Below are 18827 nucleotides of genomic sequence, written 5' to 3' on the forward strand. Positions count from 1 at the left end.
TACTTGGAATAACACAGAGGAAACAGGTTCATCAGGCTGGTGCCCGATGATTAATCAGTGATATCAGTACCGAATACAGGGTAGGCTCTTAACAAATATTTACTGTTAAACTGTACTATATAGAGCACCTTAATACCTTATAACTAAATACATGTTTTAAGAAGGGGATGCAGTGGGGTAGGAGAGGTGGTATATGACAATATAAAAATAAACACAAGAAAAAAAAACATACAAGTAATAAGCAAATGCTCACTTTATTTAAGATTTTTTATTTATTTGAGAGAAAAACAGAGCATGAGCAGGGGGGAGGGGCAGAGGGAGAGGGAGAAGCAGACTCTCTGCTGCGCATGGATTTCCAACAAAGAGCTCGATCCCAGGACCCTGAGATCATGACCTGAGCCAAAGGCAGATGTTGACTGAGGCATGCACGTGCCCCTGCAAATGCTCACTTTAATTATAATCCTAAATTCCTTATTTTCACATTAACAGATTTTTTATAAACCAAGGAAAAAACAACTAATAATATTATATGTTTTAATGGTTAGCATGATTTTAAAGGTTTTATTTATTTATCCATTTGAGAGAGAGCAAGAGAAAGAAAGAGAGAACTTGAAAAGTAGGGGAGGAGCAGAGGTGGAGGGAGAGGGAAAGAATCTCAAGAGATTCCATGCTCAGGGCAGAGCTCAATCCCATGACCCTGAGATCATGACTGAACTGAAACTGATATTCAGATGCTTAACCATCTGAGCCATCCAGGTGCCCCTAATCGTCAACATGATTTGAAGAGTCTTTATTAAACAGTGATCAGGAGCTGGTTGAAATTCTCACCATTAAATGTAAAATATCTAGAACTATTTTTATTTATAACAAATTCACATCTAAGCTTCCTGAAGAGCTATATCATCTATCATATAGATGTATCATAATAGGGATGACTAATTACTTGGCCACCCTCTAAAGCACTGGCTTAACATGAAGTGGTAATTCTAAGAAACAGCTCCCCCCACCTTATAGTTACAACAAAAAGACTTAACTTTTTTTTTTGCGCAAAACATTCATTTAATCATGAAATGTAGACAATCAGAGATAGACAGATGTAACGGTATCAAGGAAAAGAGCACACTGAGACTCTTCCACTTTTATTACAGGTTTTGACAATGAGAGCTTCATAAAATCTCATGAAATTCTAGTAGCTATACAATAAACATCTACTTCTGAGTAGGAGACATATGCCACATTACAGCAACCATTTTAACGTGTAAAATAATTCTGAATTCTTACTATAAAAATATTGGCTAAAATATGAAACATCTTTGCAGTAAAACTGATCATGTAACTCAAGATTTCAGAAATGTCTCCTGGGAAAAATGGGAATGTTTCCTTTCGCCAGATAAATTCTCAACAGTGAAGCTTAAGGTGCCATAAATTAGACAAAGCTAGAAAGCAACATCATTTTAGTAGAAAAGAGCAGTATGCAACATGGATTTCCTCCTTGTCGAAGGGACAATCACTTAATGACAATGCCTTATTATAAACACCGGAAAAAGAGAATACATTCTTCAGGAGGAAATAACACCACAAGATAATTCTTATAAACAATTTTCTTCTTGAAGTCTTGAACAGCTTCAGAAGAACATCTTCACAAAATAGGCAGAGGCAATTCATATGACATGAAAGGATTCCTTTATATTATGACACACCCTCCTTAAATAGAAACACATTGTAAAACCCTGATTCTCTTAATCAAACATTTGTTTCCTGCCACACTCAGCTATGAGCTGCGTTTGGATGCAAAGGTTTAACTCGTGCTAATCTGGACAAGCCAAGGCGGAGACTCTGATTTGGAGACTTAACAGACACCCCTGCCAGTGGGCTCCTGTTGCTGTTGCTGCTTCCAGATGTCGCTAAAAGAAAACATATCACCTGATGCTCAGTATGTTTGTAATCTCTTAACAATGATCAACTTATAAAACAGAAGATGCAAAAAATTTAAAAAAAAGCAGGTATGGATTACTGTGGTATACAAGTTCTATCAAGTTATAAATAAGATCAAAAGAATCAACAGTATTAAAGGGAAGAAATAATACAGTACTGCCTAAATTTTCAATCATGCTCAAAAAGCAAGATAATGACACCAAAACTTTAAGCACAAAAGCTGAAACAGGTAAGTTGGTAACAACTAATACTGGTCATGAGAAATGAGTGAAGTTATAATTTCTAAAGTAGCAGAAAAATCCAATGCATTTCTGAAAATACTGCAATTCTTACAAATACTTCTTGAATCTATTTTTTCAAATATTAAATTATTGTAAACATGACAAATATTCTTTTTATTTATTTATACTAGTTCATTTAAGTGACATCATACAGTATTTGTCCTTCTCTGACTGGAGGCGGGAGTGGATGGGTGAAATAGATAAGGGGGATGAAGGGTTCAGAGATACAAACTTGCAGTTATGAAATAAATAAGTCATGGAGATGAAAAGTCCAGCACAGGGAATATAGTCAGTAACAGTGTAACAACATAGCATGGGGACAGGTGGGGACTATGCTTATCACGGTGAGCACTGAGTAGTGTGTGCAACTGTTGAATCAATATGTGCCTTATATTTCACAAGATGAAAGGTAGTAATTAAGAGACATTAAGTAATCATGCAGTCTCAGACTCTTTTTTTTTAATAACACTTTTTATTTAATATTTCAAGTTTTTATTTAAATTCTAGTAACATATAATGTAATACTAGTCTCAGGAGTAGAATCGAGGGATTCATCACTTACATATAACACCCGGTGCTCCTCGCAACAAATGCCCTCCTTAGTGCCTATCACCCATTATCCCTCCCCCCCAACCCATCTCCCCTCCAGCAACCTGCAGTTTTTTCTCTATAGTTTAGAGTCTCTTATGGGAGAAATCAGAGGGGGAGAAGAACCAGGAGAGACTATGGACTCTGGGAAACAAACTGAGGGTTTTAAAGGGGGGTGGGGTGGGAGGATGGGTGAGCCCAGTGATGGGTACTAAGGAAGGCACAGATTGCATGGAGCGCTGGGTGTTATTCGGGCGCAAACAATGAACCATGGGACACTATATCAAAAGCTAATGATGGGGGCGCCTGGGTGGCTCAGTGGCTAAAGCCTCTGCCTTTGGCTCAGGTCATGATCCCAGGGTCCTGGGATCTAGCCCCACATCAGGCTCTCTGCTCAGCAGGGAGCCTGCTTCCCTTCCTCTCTGCCTGCTTCTCTGCCTACTTGTGATCTCTGTCTGTCAAATAAACAAATAAAGTCTTTATTAAAAAAAAAAAAAAGCTAATGATGTACTGTATGGTGACTAACATAACACAATAAAAAAAAAGAAAAGAAAAAATAAATAAAATAATAAATTTAAAAAGAGTCTCTAATGGTTTGCCTTCCTCTCTTTTTTTCCCTCTTTCCCTATGTTCTAATCTTTTGCTTAAATTCCACCTATGAGTGAGATCATATGGTATTTATCTTTGATTTATTTTGCCTAGCATAATACCCTCTAGTTCTCCATCTAAACGGCAAGATTTCATTCTTTTGGATGGTTGAGTAATATTCCATTATATATATATATATATATTACATCTTCTTTGTCCATTCATCAGGTGATGGGTATCTGGGCTCTTTCTGTAATTTGGCTATTGTTAATAACGCTGCTATATACATGAGGCAGCAATACAAAAATACTGACTCAGACTGAAATCTGTCTATTAATACCTAGTCATCAGGGGGTGACCACTGTGGACCAATCAAGAAATATAAGTGAAAAGATATGAGTAGATTTGGACTGACTTAGGAAGGAGAGGGGAAAAATGAGGATAGACATAAGACAGGGAGGAAAGTGGACAGGCTCTGACAGAAGATGACACACACTGTGTTTAAGGAAGAAAAACGGTATCAGTTTCCTTGGACTTGAGGGTGCATATGGTTGGGTGAGAGAAAGTGGATATAGGACTACTTAGGAAGCCACAGGTAGTTTGGGCATAAATTGGACAGGGCCTGGACTAGGTTTTTGGTAATTTCAAGGTAAGTGAAGGTCAAAGAATTCTTGAAGAATCAGTGAGACTTGGCTATAGAGCAAAAAAACAAAAACAAAGAGAAGTCAAGTCTGCAAGGGCATTTGTTAAATGCTGGAAGACCATGTACAGGTCCTAAGGCTTCAGTCAGACTGTGACCAGTGGGTCTTGAGTAAAAAAGATTTGTTACCAAAAATAAATATGAGGAATGTTAAATGTTAACACCCTTTGACACTGTAAATCCAACACTAAAAATTTGTCCTAAGAAAATAATCAAGGATGTGCCTACAGATTTCTAAAAATAAGGATGTTTGTGCTTATTACAAACTTATTTATGATATTGAGAAAATAATAAACAATCTGGATGCTCAGTATAAGGGAATGACATATGATGAATAAATGCAGCAATTAAAAACCTTGATTTTGAAAAGTATGTAATGATATGGTATGACACTTAAAACTAGGGGAAAAAATTGGCCAGTGACAATTTTCCCTGCCCTTGATCAAGAAATATGCCATACCTGGTGGGACCCACTTAGGTTTTCTGCCTTCAGTTGAAGGACTGCGTATTTGTAATGGTTTCCTAGTGGCCTCTGAAGAAAGAGAAACCTTTTTTGGTGAAGGCTGAGATTCTGATTTCACAGCAGCTGGAGCAGAGTCTCTTGAAGTCACTTCTTAAAAAATAAATAAATAAATAAATAAATAAATAAATAAAATATATACATATATATACACACATATATATGGAACGAGAGAGAGAAAGTAATGAGCACTGGGTGTTATACACAACCGAGTAATCACTGAACTCTACCTTCAAAACCAATAAGACTCTGTGTTAATTAACTGAATTTAAATAAAATAAAATTTAAAAAATATAAACATAGAAAAAGTTTTTCACAGAGGAAGATTAAATCTAGCATGTAGATATAAAAATTAAGTTACATAAACTTATAAAAATTAAAAAGGCAATATCATAAATTTGGAAAACGCTTACATTCACTGAAAGCCTGAGAATAGTCATCTCTTATGAGCATTTGTGGGCAAGGAAGTATGGTACCCACACCACATACATTACTTTTAACTCTCTGAGCAATTCTGATACAGATATTCCTATCCCCACTATCAGATAAGGGAGAGAGCCTAAGCAATCCGCCTGTAGCCTGGTAGTTGATTAAGTACCTGAGCCAGGATCAGGAATAAGGTCCACCTCCCAAGTCTATACCTGCAGCCAGGACATAACAGGGTCTCCTCAGTATGTGTAAATGAGATGATATATTAGACTCTAGGGTTACAAAGAGTATAGCTCAGGGATCTTGTTCCCAAGGAACTTAAGACTCTAATAGAGTTCAGTCACTAGACTCCAGTAAGAAGGGGAAAAAAAGCAATGAGATGTGTATCGCGCAATGTGATGAGACAGAGGACGACTCTAGAGGTATGCACAGTAGGAGGGAACCTACAATCTATGTATGTATGTGCATAGGTTTCACAGGTCACAGGGAGGTTGTCTGAGGACAGTTTGAGCCAGATCAAGGCTGCAAAGTAAAGAGAGAGGAAAGTTTTCTAGGCAGAAAGAGAAGAGCATGCAAAGCTGGAGAATGCAGCCGGTTCTAGGAGAGCTGCCGGTTCAGGATGGCTAGATAGAGCGGGAAGGTCAAGGATAGGAAGGTGAGAGACGTACAGGGTGCACATCACTGATGCAGAGTTTTGCACAGCAGGGAAGGAGTCTGGTTAGTTACAATCAGGTACTGATTTTTCTCAGGAAAACCTGTGTTCTGAATACATCTCTCTGATGGTAGGGTAAGACAAGCAGACCACTTAGAAGGCTCTTAAGGTACTCTAGGGTAGAAGTGATAAGAGCCTGAATCAGGGGTGAATGGAGGAAAGAACAACAGATTGGAGATCTTCTAAGAATTAGATGGGGGCAGGCGGTGATGGAGACAAAGAAATAATCATGACTTGCAAGTTCCTGTCATGGGCCCATTGCCTGATGGTGTCATTTACCCAGAGAATAAGCACAAGAATGGGACTAGGTTTTGGGCTTTTTTGGGAGGGATGTGCTGGAAATGAAGGCAGGAGGAGAGGTGAAATACAAACTCACTTTTAGATAATGCTTACTATGACATGATTTAAGGGATATCTAAATGCATATGAATACGTAAATTTTCATTATATACTCTTCTTACTGTTAACATCTAGTCCCTAGATGAGCACTGTCCAACAGTTTTTCTGCTACGATGGAAATTCTGTGCTGTCCATGTGATAACCACTAGCCACATGTTATTAAGCACCTGAAATAAATGTAGTTAGCAAATCCACAGAAGTGACTTTCAAAGTTTATTTAACTTTAATTAAATCTAATATAGCTGCATTTGGCCAGTGGCTATCATATTGGATAGCACAGCTCTCAAGATTTTCTCTATCAAGGGAAAAACTGTAGCATGTGCCTGAATAAAGACTCTCAAAAGTTACTCAATACCTTATTAGTGGGGTTAGAAATATAATCCTTCTTTGCTGATTCCTAATCCCATAATTTAGCAGGTAAATTTTACTTCTAATATTACTTATGAAACTTCCTTGTGAAGCAACATGCTTCAAGGTATACAGAAGACTTGAAATGGTAAATTCCAATGTGGAAACTGACATTTTATTCTGAGCTTTTCGTGTGTCTTAGTGAGGAAGCATAAACAAACATCCAAAGAAAATATAAAATATGTTCATGTTGTTAATGACTTTTTCATATCTGTCTGTGGCCGGCACAAGAATGGCTCCAAACATGTCCATATTGCAAATGCCAGGGCACAGAAACGGGCTTAGCAGATGCACTGAGTTAAGGATCTTGAGATGGGGAGTTTGTCTTGAATTATCTGGATGGCCCAAAGTACTCACAATGTCCTTGTAAGTCAAAGTGAAAAGCAGGAGAAAGATGGAGAGAATCAGTGATGTGATGTGAGAAAGTCCCTGCCTTTGCTGGTTTGAAGTGAAAGTGGACCATCAGTCAAGAATGCAGGTAGCCTCTAGATGCAACAAAAGGCAGGAAAAGGAAAATTTCCCCCAGAGCCTCCACAAAGGAATACATTCCTGCCTATAGCGTGATTTTAGTGCAGTGAGAACCACTCTGAACTTGTGGCCTACAAAATTATACAATAATTTTACAAAATTATAAAATTATAAAATAATTAATTTGTGGTTTTAAGCCACTATGTTTGTGGTAATTTGTTATGGCAGTACTCAGAAACTAATACACTGCTTTCTCTCTAAAACCCTCTGTGCCTAAAATCTAATTTCTCAAAACCAGATGACTTTGTCAATTTAAAAAGACACTAATTGGGGTGCCTGGGTGGCTCAGTTGGTTAAGCATCTGCCTTTGGCTCAGGTTATGATCTCAGGGTCTTAGGATCGAGTCCCCCTACTGGACTCCCTGCTCATTCTCACTCTCCCTCTGGCCCCCAGCTTGTGCTCTCTCAAATAAATAAAATTAAAAAAAAAAAAAGACATTAATTAGAACCTCACTAATTCAAAATAGAGTGGAGGGAGGAATATGCCTCAATCAGTATTTAGTTGTCATTTCTTAGTAAGTACTCAGCACCATGCTATTTTAGTGAAAGCAGCTCCCACGACTAATAGGGGGAGTCCAAATAATGGAAATTTAGTTTCAAAGAACTAAGACATAAAAATATATATCAATAAGGAAAGAAAAATCAGGTTAATATACATTATATTTTACAATAATCTATCATATATTATGAATTCAAGGATATCCTGTCTTCTTTTACATAAGAAACAGGTATTCCATGCTCAAGTTGTCATAAATTCCAAGTTTTATTATAAAAATGGTTTCTAACGGAATTTGCTTTGAAAAACCAAAGCCCTTAACATGTGGCAAAAGGGTTCTCAAATCAAATCAAAGGGTTCTCAAATCAAAGAAAGCAAGAAATGAAAATCATGCAAACTTCCCTGTTCATTGTCTGGAAAAATATGGTCCAGTGGCTAGAGCTTGGGCTCTAAATGGATAAAACTGGGTGCAAATTCCAGCTCCTCAAATAATTATTTGTAAGAATTTCAACAAGTTATTGAACGTGAGCATCAGTTTTCTCACCGTAAAATGCAGGTAACCCTAGCTGTCTAGGGTGGTCGTCAGTGCCACAGGGAGGGGAATTCTAGTTAAGAGCTCCATAGGTAGTGGGGCTCAGAATTCTCATCTACTTTTCTCTCTTCCCCGCCCCTCCTCCTTCTATGTACCTTAGCTAGAAGTGAACAATGGCAAAAAGTTAAGAAAAAAGGCAGAGAGAAGAAAAACACATTAAATAAACCAAACACATTTCCTTTATAAAATTAAATATTTTGCACTAAGCTTACCCAAAGTATCACATCTGGATTTAGGCTTCTTCTCTTTTTTCTCAACTGGGGATTTTACCTTCACTTCTTTCTTTTTAATTTCTTTCGCTTTATTTTTCCCCATGGTGAAGTCTTTGTCATCGTCTTCACTCTCACTAAAATCAGAGTCGTCCTCAGACTCTTCACCTAAAACAGAGAATTACATACTGATCTTTGTTCTAAAAAGTGAGGCTTCCATGAGTACCTGAAACTAATGTAACATTGTATGTCAATTCACTTCAATTTGAAAGCAAAGTGAGGTTTCTATTGCCTTGACTTTACTGCCTTTGCACTATAATTCTTGGGCAGCTCGCACTCTGCTGTGCCATGGCAGGACTGAGAGCGTGGTTGCCTAGGTTGGAATCCCTCTGCTTACACGTGTGTACATGTGTGGCCTCAGATAGTCTGCTCACTTCACTGTGCTTAGGTTTCCTATGTATAAATGAGGACCATCATAAAGCCTACATCAGAGGGTTGTTGTGCAGATTAAATGAGTTAATACAGGTAGAGCGTTTAGAATAACATTTGGCAAACAGCAAGGAAAACAGAACTGTTTGTTCTACTATTATCATTATAATTTTCCATCAGTAATCTTTACTTTCAATTTTTCCAATTTAACTTAGTAATTAAGAAGAATGGTAGGGAATAATATTAGCAACTCCTTCAAAACAAGGACCTTGATGGTAATAATAACAGTACACTTTTTAAAATCACATTTTAAATCAACATTCTAGAATAAAAACCCATTGGGAATTGAGAAGAGACTAAACATACCACAACATCTTAACTGATAATCCTATGTATGATTTCATTTGGGACACACCTCTCATTTCCCACAAGCTCTTCTCTGTATTATATGGGATGATACAAGCCAGTCAGGTGATAGGTTAACCAGCTACAGCTGCTCTAGAAATCAACATTTTTCACAGAGCTGGAACAAATAATCCTAAAATTTGTATGGAACCAGTAAAGACCTCGAAGATCCAAAGGAATGTTGAAAAAGAAAACCAAAGTTGGCAGCATCACAATTCCAGACTTAGAGCTAATAAAGAGCTAATAAAGCTCTATTACAAAGCTGTCATCATCAAGACAGTACAGTACTGGCACAAAAACAGACACATAGATCAACGGAACAGAATAGAGAGCCCAGAAATGGACCCTCAATTCTATGGTCAACTAATCTTCAACAAAGCAGGAAAGAATATCCAATGGAAAAAAGACAGTCTCTTCAACAAATAGTGGTGGGAACATTGGACAACTACATGCAGAGGAATGAAACTGGACCATTTTCTTACATCACATACAAAAATAAACTCAAAATGGATGAAAGACCTAAATGTGAGACAGGAATCCATCAAAATCCTAGAAGAAAAGACAGGCAGCAACCTCTGTGACCTTGGCTGCAGTAACTTCTTGCTAGACATATCTCCGAAGGCAATAGGAACAAAAACAAAATTGAACTCTTGGGGCTTCATCAAGATAAAACGCTTCTACACAACAAAGGAAACAGTCGATAAAACCAAAAGACAACCTACAGAATGGGAGAAGATATTTGCAAATATCTTTTCAGATAAAAGGCTAGTACCCAAGATCTATAAAGAACGTTATTAAACTCGACACTCAAAAAACAAATAATCCAGTCAAGAAATGGGCAGAAGACATGAACAGACATTTCTCCAAAGACATACAAATGGTTAATAAACACATGAAAAAATGTGTTTCACTCATCATCAAGGAAATACAAATCAAAACCACAATGAGATACCACCTCATGCCAGTCAGAATGGCTAAAATTAACAAGTCAGGAAACAACAAGTGTTAGCAAGGGCGCAGAGAAAGGGGAACCCTCTTACACTGCTGGTGGGAATGCAAGCTGGTGAGCCACTTTGGTTCTTCTAGAAGCTAAAAACAGAGCTACCCCATGACCCAGCATTGCACTATTAGGTGTTTATTTATTTATTTATTTATTTTTTTAAAGATTTTATTTATTTGATAGAAATCACAAGTAGACGGAGAGGCAGACAGAGAGAGAGAGGGGAAGCAGGCTCCCTGCTGAGCAGAGAGCCCGATGCGGGACTCGACCCCAGGACCCTGAGATCATGACCTGAGCCGAAGGCAGCGGCTTAACCCACTGAGCCACCCAGGTGCCCCTATTAGGTGTTTATTTAAAGGATACAAACAGTGATCTGAAGGGGCACCTGCATCTCAATGTTTATGGCAGCAATGTCCACAACAGCAAAACTACAGAAAGAGCCCAGAAGTCCATCGACAGAGGAATTACTCAGTCATCAAAAAATGAAATCTTGCCATTTGCAATGACATGGATGGAACTAGAGGGTATTTGCTAAGCCAAATAAGTCCATCAGAGAAAGACAATTATCATATCTTACTCCTATGTGGAACTTATGAAACAAAACAGAGGATCATTAGGGGAAGGGAGGGAAAAAATAAAATAAGACAAAATCAGAGAGGGAGAAAACCATGAGAGACTCTTAACTCTAAGACAAAACTGAGGTTTGCTGGAGGGGAAGGGGATTGAAAGGATGGGGTATCTGGGTAATAGACATTAAAGAGGGTACATGATGTAATGAGCACTGAAACTAATAATACGGGATATGTTAATTGAAATTAAATAAAATTAAATTAAAAAGAAAAAAGAATATCTGATAATTAACCAATGATTTTTCTGTTCTGGGGAAGGCCAGGGTAGGGGAGTCAGAACATCATGTCTTATAAATAATAAGTTCTGAATAGTAAGTGTAAGTAAGTAGTAGTACTGTATTTATAAAAACTTCCTTACATTTTCTATATTATAAAACAGTACATACTTATTGCAGGAAATATAGAGCAGACCAAAGAAATATCAAGGCAAGGGGTGCCTGGGTGGCTCAGTCGTTAAGTGTCTGTCTTCAGCTTAGGTCATGATCCTAGGGTCCTGGGATGGAGCTCCGCCTTGGGCTCCCCGCTCACTGGTCTGCTTCTCCCTCTCCCACTCCCCCTGCTTGAGTTCTGTCTCTAGCTAAGTCTCTCCCTGTCAAATAAATAAATAAATCCTAAAAAAAAAAGAAAAGAAATATCAAGGCGAAAGAAAATCTACTCCTAACCTTGCCACTCAGAGATAACCACTGTTATGCTCACCGTATATAATACTTACCTATCTGTAGGAAATAATATTTTATATAAAAAATAATTTACATAAACATTCCCAAGCATATAACAATAGACAATAATAAACTACCGCTCAGACTCAATATTCATCAATTTACTTTCCTACATTTGTTTCATCTCTCTCTTGTCTTCTCTTCACCTCCCTGCTCGGAGTATGTTAAAATAAATCCGAGACATCAGGTCATTACACTTCTAGATACTTCTGAGTATGTCTCTGAAAAATGGGCTTTTTTTGTATTGGAGGGGATGTGGAGAAAGGGGAACCCTCTTACACTGTTGGTGGGAATGCAAGTTGGTGCAGCCTCTTTAAAAAACAGTGTGGAAATTCCTCAAGAAATTAAAAATAGAGCTTCACCATGACCCTGCAATCGCACTACTGGGTATTTACCCCAAAGATACAGATGTAGTGAAAAGAAGGGCCATCTGTACCCCAATGTTTATAGCAGCAATGGCCACGGTCACCAAACTGTGGAAAGAACCAAGATGCCCTTCAACGGACGAATGGATAAGGAAGATGTGGTCCATATACATTATGGAGTATTATGCCTCCATCAGAAAGGACGAATACCCAACTTTTGTAGCAACACAGACGGGACTGGAAAAGATTATGCTGAGTGAAATAAGTCAAGCAGAGAGAATCAATTATCATATGGTTTCACTTATTTGTGGAGCATAACAAATAGCATGGAGGACATGGGGAGTTAGGGGAAATTGGAAGGGAAGGTGAACCATGAGAGACTATGGACTCTGAAAAACAATCTGAGGGGTTTGAAGTGGCGGGGGGTGGGGGGTTGGGGGAACCAGGTGGTGGGTATTAGAGAGGGCACGGATTGCATAGAGCACTGGGTGTGGTGCAAAAATAATGAATACTGTTATGCTGAAAATAAATAAATATATAAAAACAGGCACTTTTTTTTAACACAACAATGTCATTATCATATCTTACAGTATCAACAATAGTTTCTTGGTATCATCTTCTACCCAGTCAATATTAATCACTTTTAAAAAGAGCAGTATCCCTTGCCTTTTCACCCCAATGCCTCTGAGATGTTGAAGTAACCAGGTCAGATGTCCTACAGAACTTCCAGCATTCTGGATTTGTCTGTTTTCTTCCTCATGGTATCACGTAGCTTACTCTGTGAGTAGGAATTTTCTTAAGGCTCAATTAGAATGAGGCTCACCTTATTTTTTTTCCTAAGCGATCACTTCATGAGTGATGCTCTGTACTCCATATTGTATCAGTTCACAAAGCACATAACATCTGTCCTACTCTTAGTTGGCTCAGCTGCCCAAACTCTCATTGTGAAGGTCCTCATCAGCCCTCCATTGATGGTCTTTGCCTAAATTAACATCTTTATGATCTTCAAATTGCGACTTCCTTATTCTGTCTTTACACACAAATAAAAACTTAAAAACAGGTATAAGAGTAATCAACCTACATATTCTCATAATGATTACTGGGTTACATAGAAGTAGCTGTATAATGCCAGCAGACCACATGGAGGCTGCTAGAAATAATATAATACTTTGTAAAATCAAATAATTATCTGGAGTTCCGAAAGGATCTAGGTGGAGAGGGCAAGTAGTGGAGTTTCTCCAAAATTTCAAAATACAGACTTTAAGGGGGACAAAACTTCCTATATATCCAACAGTATTAGTAGTGTGTGTATTCTTTTCTTGGCTTGAGACGATAAATGGTAGGAGCTGGCTAAACTCCATCAAGCTTTTCTAAAGATGGGGTCCAACTGATCATCATCAGGCAACAAAGAAAGTAGTTTAAATAATTTGGTGGTGGTGGGGCGCCTGGGTGGCTCAGTGGGTTAAAGCTTCTGCCTTTGGCTCGGGTCGTGATCCCAGGGTCCTGGGATCGAGCCCCACATCGGGCTCTCTGCTCAGCAGGGAGCCTGTTTCCCTTGCTCTCTCTCTCTCTGCCTGCCTCTCTGCCTACTTGTGATCTCTGTCTGTCAAATAAATAATTAAAAAAAATAAATAAAAAAAATAATTTGGTGGTGGGAAAACAGAGCTCCCAGAATCTCAAGTCATTAACATACCATATTGGCAAATCTGGCAGGCCCAAACAGTGGGGTTATGGATTCTGTGAATCTTCAGATGTCCTTAAGAGAAGTCTTATGCTCTCTCCAAATTTTATTTTTCTTTCTCTACTGAGGGTCACAATTATCCTTCTCTTCTCATCTAATCCGCTGATGAATATTTGGGTTGCTTCCACCTCTTAGCTATCATGAAGAATGTTGCTATAAATATGGGTGTGCAGAAGTCCGAGACCCTGCTTTCAATTCTTTTGGGATACATACCCAGAAGTGGGATTGCTAGATCATATGATAACTTATATTTTTAATTTCTTGAGGAACTGCCATCCTGTTTTTCACAGCGAAAATCCCACTACCGGTGCACGAGGGTTCTGATTTCTCCACATCTTCACCAACACTTGTTATTTTCTGGTTTTTGACATTCCAATGGGTGTGAGATGACAGCTCACTGTGATTTTGATTTGTATTTCCCTAATATAATACAATGCCCAACATTGGGCATCTTTTCATATGCTTTTTGGTTATTTGTGTATTATCTTTAGAGATCTTAACTACTTTTAAAGGCATACAAGCAACTATAAAGTCACTATCCAAATTACAATTTCAATAAAAGCTTATTTTTATAAAAGGATTTGAGCTATTATCTGAAATTCAAATGCAAATAACACAATTATTTCTCTTTTTGAATCTCTATCATGCCTGAAACATAATCCATATAAACCTGGCCAAAAAGCAAGTGATTTCATTTCCACAGAAAAAGCAAACATTTGAACCATTAGTAAATAATTCAATAATCTGAACCATTATTAAAGACAAATTCATTTCACTGGCATGCTAAGTAAGCTTGCAATTCATAACTTTAAACCTGTTTATGGTTTGCTCTGACAAGTGTGCATCAGATAACAACAACATTCTAGAAGTGCTATGATTATCACCCTGAAAAAGCACTAAAACTGACAGGGGTTATTTTTATCATTTGGGGCTTTTTCGTATTCAGTAACTTTACGTTGGGAAGCATTCAGCCCGTGCTCTCCTATACTGTTTCTCCAGGGTGTTTTTTTCACTGGCTCCTGCTTTCGGATGTTCCACTTATGTCTGTGTTTCTCCAACTAGGACCCCGAGACCGCCTGCTTTGGTATGACCCGGGTCATGTAAAACGGCTCTATACTACCTTCCTCTTCTTCAGGGCTCTTCTATGATGACACTGGATACATTCTACATTTCATTATTGTCTGTGTTCCCTCACTTGAATTTAAACTCCTTAAGAGAGCTCTGGTTTTTGTTGTTGTTCACTGCTATATTCCTAGTTTCCAGAATATAATGCACAGAACAGATACTCAAAGATTTCAGAATGCAGATGAACAAAATCATTTGTCAAGAGCATGTTAAAATCTGTCAAACTATATCACCTGATTTGGCAAAACTTTATGGATTTATTCATTTTAATGAATAATGAATAATGATGTCCTGTCATGGTTACTATGCTTCTCATCTGCCCTAATTTCTGAATGAGTCTGAGACCTGTCACAATAAAATACAGGTTTCATCTCACTTCAACCCCAAAATGTCATGAATTTCCACTACCTGCAGAAAAAAGTCTACACGTCTCAGAGTGGGCCTGAGACCCTCCATGATCCTGTGCCCACCTGCCCCTTTAGCCTCTTCTATAACAGTCTCTCCCGCAGGCTCAATGACTTCTTATATGTGTGCTTATCTATGCCACTGTTTATGTGTGCTTATCTATGCCTTTCTGTCAGTCAGGAATGCTATTTGGCCCTGGTATTTTGCCTAAATGCTACTCATTTTTCAAGGCACAACTAAAAGGTCACTTCCACGTAAAGCTTTCTCCCTAAATGGCAGAGCTGAATTTGACTGTCCTGCTTGTTTCTCAAATTAGCACATATCAAACATTTAGCACAGTGCCTCGCATACATTAATGGTCTCTAAGAACTTTTGACTGAATTTCCATAGGCTTAATTTTGAGGTAGGCTGTAACTCACCAGTTGCAGAGTCTGGTTCAGAGTCATTAGCACTGTCGCCATCACTGCCTTCCAAAAGAATCTTCCTCTGTTGTACCGCAGCTTTTGATGCTGCTTTTCTTTTCCCTTGAGCACCGTGCAAATCATCTTCCTCAGTAATCTTATCCAAATCTTCAGGAGAGGTGTAAAAACCAACGGGAAACGTTTTGTCACAGATAATATTGAAAGAACTGCAGGATAGACTTCTACCACATCTATTGTTTTTACGTGCCCTGCTCCGTCCCTCCGCTGCTTCTGAGAGATCACAGAGTCTGACCTGGGTCAATCCCAGTATATCAGTCTCCTGACGAGAGAGTCCAGTTTAAGGATACGTGTGAGACTCAACTGAGGAGGCTTTTCCCCAAGAAATGGTAAAAACTGGAGCCCCTTTCTTTCGTGGTCAACAGTTACTGGCTAAAATCCGGGGGTCGTCATGGCCCTCCCCCAGGGAAGAAAAGGCAAATGGGTCTGTAGTAAGAGGGAAGGAAACTACTAAAACACAAAGCAACAAAGGAGAAGAGGAGAAGGGAACCTTGACAAATTTAAAGATCTTGGTTCTAGCTACAGTGGCAGTGTTTAAATAAAAGTCAGAAAAATAGCAATGTTGATAGAAAAAGTAAATATTATTAATATCAAAACTTACCTAAATAATCACTGGCCACACTGCAATTGGAGATATGGGGAGACTTAGTCACTGTTCTGATTCCGCTGCTGCCACATTTTTCAGTGCCTAAAGACAAGGAAGAAGGAAAAAGATACAGATGCACTTTAACCAGCCAAGGAGCAGAAAGAGGAAAATTGGTGCTCCGATGTAAAAGTCCCCAGATACAGAGAAATGATCCAAACTCAGAACACAGTGATTTACCTTGGAAAGGTTAGCATATGGTTAGGAGTTTGGGCTCTGAAAGGAAGATTTAGACTTCTGTTTAAAGTCAGGCTCTATCACTTAAATTGGCTGTACAACCACGGGAAAGTTGCTTATCCTCTCTAAGACTTAATGTCGTCATCTATAGCATGGAGATAAAAAAAACAGTGTGTGGAATAATTGGATTTATTGTGGGTGATTAAACACTGATCACATGTAGGAATTTTTTTACTGTAGTGCCTAGCACATAGGAAACAGTCAATAAATATTAGCCATCATTTCCGCATAGGCAGATACATGCTCTTACTAACGGAACCTCTTCAATCAATGTAATAGCCTTAAAATGATCTAAAGTATTTCAAGTGGACTTTCAGTCATGAAAATTGGTACTATTAAAACCCATTGCTATAAAGTGCATTCATCTATGAGAAGTGGTACTTCCAAGGAAATCCTGCCATGTATTCTACCCTCTCTTACAGAAGAGAGATGAATTTCATTTTCTCAATTTTTGGGTATAAGATAATTCTCTTTTTACATTTCTTCAATTTCCTGATTACTAAATGGCTCCCTAATCAACAGATTCTCAATAACTTCCAAATTGGAGGCAATATTGATTTAAACATCTATACCCCTAAATAAGCTAATGAACTAAAAATATCCTCCAGCATAAGTTAAGCCAAACAACTTCATCCAAAAAGCATTTTAACAGTTTGACTATCTTTCCCAGGAATAATGATTTCTGCCTCTCCAGAATATCAATATTGCCATCTGCTGCACAGTTGCCAGAAAAATTGAAGGAGAAAAACCCAAAGAGATCCACAAGTCACACATCTTTTATGTCCACTGAGCTTGCTAACCAAACTAGTATCTTTAACCGTTGTAAAAAATAAAAATTACCACCATCAGGTCATGTTTAACTGATCTGAATTTTGAGAGAAAACAGGCAGATTGTTAGGACTGAATAGACCAATTCATTTGATCAAGAGGTTAAACGTCCACTGTAAACAAAAATGTAACTTGAACACCCAAGCTCATAGTCCATGACCACAAGCTGACAGTGAGTGTTAAGCAAAGATGTGTGTGTGTGCACAGATATTTACACATCAGAATAAATAGCCGGATCTAACTGGGCCCTCTACAAATTGCTCCATTTGTTGTCCCAGGCGTTAACATTTTATTCTTTCCTCTGTGAAATGAGAAATGATGACAGAAACATTAAGGTTATAAAGATAAATATATGGAAAATGAAGTTACTTTTATCTTGAGCCTCTTCTACATCAGTGGTGACTGTTGGAAGTTCCTTTACTGATAAAGCTAGTGCGACTTCTAAGTCTCGCTGGTAGAGCTTGTCATCTAAAGCCATCCTAAAGTGGACACACAAATAAAATTGAGTTTTTAAAAACATTAATCTCAACCAAATAGCAAAATCTGCAATATTCCTGAATTACTATGTAAGAGCTGCCAATCTCACAAAAACGTTTTTAAACAGTAATCATAATCATAATTGACAACACTGCTAATATGTAGTAATGTCATATTACATCTAGCACAAAAGACTGAAAAGAGGAACAGCAAGCGCCCTTGTAAGTACTGCTTCCTTTCTGCATAATGTCAGTCCTAACTACCCACTCTAAGCACCTGCTCAACCTAGAATAAAGACTTGGCTCAAAAGTCTACTTAGAAATCTTCCTTTACCTCACTCACACCTCCTTTAGACAAGTATTATAGCTCTTATATTAAAGAGTTTTTTTTTAAAGATTTTATTTATTTATTTGATAGAGAGATCACAAGTAGACAGAGAGGCAGGCAGAGAAAGAGGGGGAAGCAGGCTCCCCACTGAGCAGAGAGCCCAATGTGGGGCTCCATCCCAGGACCCTGAGATCATGATCTGAGCCAAAGGCAGAAGCTTAACCCACTGAGCCACCCAGGCGTCCCTTAAACTGGTTTTTAACATCTGTTCCTCTCAGTTTTAACAACTATGTCACCAAGTACTTACCATGTATGAGGCATGCACTAGATAGAATACTAAAAGTACCCTCAAGGAGTCTGCAATTAATGAGGAGGGTAAGGAAATAAGAGATACTAATAATTATCCTATATATGCAGATTATTATATCTCCTATTCAAGGTGGTTCAAAGTGCTATGGTATGTAAGAAAAGAACTCAAAAATTAAAAAAAAAAAGTTACATAAAAAATGAAATACTGAGGGGCACCTGGGTGGCTCAGTGGGTTAAAGCCTCTGCCTTCAGCTCGGGTCATGATCTCAGGGCCCAGGGATCGAGCCCTGCATCGGGCTCTCTGCTCAGCAGGGAGCCTGCTTCC

The 18827-nt window shown here is 38.3% G+C and overlaps 1 protein-coding gene across 4 annotated transcripts in view; it reads right to left on the minus strand.

Annotated features, from left to right (window-relative positions):
• Window positions 1-235: 235 nt before the first annotated feature.
• Window positions 236-18827, minus strand: part of RAD51AP1 (RAD51 associated protein 1) — a 28388-nt gene continuing 9796 nt past the window's right edge. For 2 of the 4 annotated variants that reach the window (XM_059404948.1, XM_059404952.1), the window contains 6 exons: window positions 17759-17868; window positions 16283-16369; window positions 15622-15771; window positions 8388-8552; window positions 4553-4705; window positions 236-1904 (listed from right to left, as the gene is read on the minus strand). In XM_059404948.1, coding sequence (XP_059260931.1) covers window positions 1768-1904; window positions 4553-4705; window positions 8388-8552; window positions 15622-15771; window positions 16283-16369; window positions 17759-17868 — 802 coding nt within the window. In that variant the 3' untranslated portion in view covers window positions 236-1767. The remainder of the gene's footprint in view (window positions 1905-4552; window positions 4706-8387; window positions 8553-15621; window positions 15772-16282; window positions 16370-17758; window positions 17869-18827) is intronic. The other 2 variants (XM_059404950.1, XM_059404951.1) reach the window with 2 other exon arrangements.

Source organism: Mustela nigripes, chromosome 6 (assembly GCF_022355385.1).
Source record: "Mustela nigripes isolate SB6536 chromosome 6, MUSNIG.SB6536, whole genome shotgun sequence".
NCBI classification, from domain to species: Eukaryota; Metazoa; Chordata; class Mammalia; order Carnivora; family Mustelidae; genus Mustela; species Mustela nigripes.